This window comes from Crocodylus porosus, unplaced genomic scaffold, assembly GCF_001723895.1.
Source record: "Crocodylus porosus isolate Cpor-Errol unplaced genomic scaffold, CroPor_comp1, whole genome shotgun sequence".
NCBI classification, from domain to species: Eukaryota; Metazoa; Chordata; order Crocodylia; family Crocodylidae; genus Crocodylus; species Crocodylus porosus.
The window spans coordinates 10,635,456-10,637,426 of NW_017728928.1; the positions used below are offsets into that span (position 1 = coordinate 10,635,456).

At 63.4% G+C, this 1,971-nt stretch overlaps 1 protein-coding gene across 1 annotated transcript in view; it reads right to left on the reverse strand.

Annotated features, from left to right (window-relative positions):
* The window catches only part of LOC109315034, an 8,479-nt gene extending 6,546 nt beyond the window's left edge, over nt 1-1,933 (reverse strand). The window contains exons 1-2 of the mRNA XM_019542492.1: nt 1,622-1,933; nt 1-121 (exon numbers count right to left, since the gene is read on the reverse strand). The exon at nt 1-121 is cut by the window's left edge and continues 1 nt beyond it. Of these exons, the coding sequence (XP_019398037.1) occupies nt 1-121; nt 1,622-1,709 (209 nt within the window). The 5' untranslated portion in view covers nt 1,710-1,933. The remainder of the gene's footprint in view (nt 122-1,621) is intronic.
* Nucleotides 1,934-1,971: the final 38 nt, after the last annotated feature.

The following is a 1,971-nucleotide window of genomic DNA, read 5'->3' on the forward strand; positions in this document are numbered from 1 at the left end:
CACTGGCTGGGACTCTGGAAGAAGCGGCAGGAGCAGAGGAACTGGCAGCACAGGGGGTCCCGGTGGTACAAGAGCAGCAGCAGCACCAGAACGGCCACTATGAACACGGACGTAGAGACCGCTGCCAAGGCAAAAGACAGGGAAGCAGGCTGAGCCGAGGGCACGGCAGCGCACCGCAGGCAGAGCTGCCTCTTCTCCTCTGGGGGGGGTCAGGAGCAGAGGCATCTCCAGACAATTCCCTCCCCCCACTTTCTCCTTTCCATTTCCATCCTGCAGCCTGGCATCCCCTCGGCTTGACTAGGGAGGTCCAACTGACGACTCCGTACCGGTACTGACCCCCTGTCCAAACAGGCGCACAATAGGACCAGGGCCCGGCATGGGTCTGACCCATTAGGCTGCTCAGGATCCCAGAGCATGTCCCCAGTGCCCACCCACCCACAACCCACGGGAGGTGGTGGTGGGGGGGTCTCACACTCCACTCAACTCAGCACGAGTGCTGCAAAGCCAAGGAGAGGGGGGAGTCAGGAGTCTGGAGCCAGGAGCCCTGCTCTGCCCCTGCAGCTTTCCTGCCAGCTCCCTCCTCTCGCCTGCCTGCAGCCCGGTGAAGGCCAGCGGGGACAACCTTGCATCAATAACAGGGAGCAAAGAGGGCAAACAGTGACACATCAGGCACCAGGCAGCCAGCGTCTGTGCGAAGGGGCTCTGCATTTCCCTGCTGTGTCACTGAACCCCAGTGCGAGGAGCAGCCCATGTCTCCAGCTACTTCTGACTGATTCATCTCGTGGCCCCAGACAAGTTGCAGCTTCTTGGCCTCAGTTTCTGCTTCTGGCAGTGCTGAGCAAGCTACTTACTTACTTTGCAAAGGGGCCATGAAGTTTAGCACACGGTAGCCGTGCTCGGAGAGCCCCTTTGCCTCTTCCAGCACACGGCGAGAAGGCCCGGCTATGAAGCCGCTTTAGGCATTTGCCAGTGTAGCAGAAGAGACGCTGGCCCTGGGATCGGCCTTGGTGGGCAAGTAAAGGGGCAGCTTATTTCCAAATAACCTCCAGCACCTGTAAGCCACCTCACCTGAGCTTGCACGGAGAGGCCAGTCAGGCTTTGGGATTGCCAGCAGATCCACTGAATCCCTTCAGCTTGCACATACCGGATCAGAGATCCTATATGGGACCGGATCTTACGCATACCAGATCAGAGATCCCCTACGGGACCAGATTGTGCACGCACGGGATCAGAGACCCCATCCGGGACCAGATCGCAGCCTGGCACAACAAGCATCTCGCCTTCAGCCCCTGATGCTGGAGCCTGCAGGGAAGGTACCAGACGGCAGGAGGAAATTTCCCTTCCCCTCCATGGCCGCAGCCAGTGGAGGTGGCTAGAAGGACCCACACAAAACACAGGCAGGGGCCGAAGACGGGCTCTGACGAAGCCAGCAGAGACCTGGGCTCGCCTACGCCAGTCCTGTTCCCAGGAAAGCGGGGGGCTCGGCCCGATCGCAGGCTTGGCACAGCAGAGGACACGTGTTCGAGCGCGCCCCCCTCCCCCCGCTGCTGAGGGCAGGGAGCGCAGGGCGGTTTGAGCGCCGGGGTGACCCCCACCGCGCGCTCACAGACGCGGGACTCACTTGCGGCGATGACGATGGCCACCACATTGCTGTCCATGGAGCTGCTGGCAGTGGGCGCCTGTGTGGGGACATTGCTGGGTTGGGTCATCTCTGGTGTCGCTGGGTCCCCGCTCCTTCCTCCGAGCCGGCTCGGGGCGGCACAGAGCACCCGGGCAAGCCCTGTCGCTGAGCCCCGGGCCAAAGCCCCGCTCTGGATGCGGCCGGGCTTCCCCCGGGCACTCAGCTGCCGCCGGCTCGCTCCGGCACCGCGGCCTCCATCCGGCCGCCTCTGCTCCTCTGCCAAGGGCGCCGGCTCCTCTCCTGCCCGCTTGCCCTGCCCGCCGAGTCGTCCCCCGGGGGCCGGAGCTGGA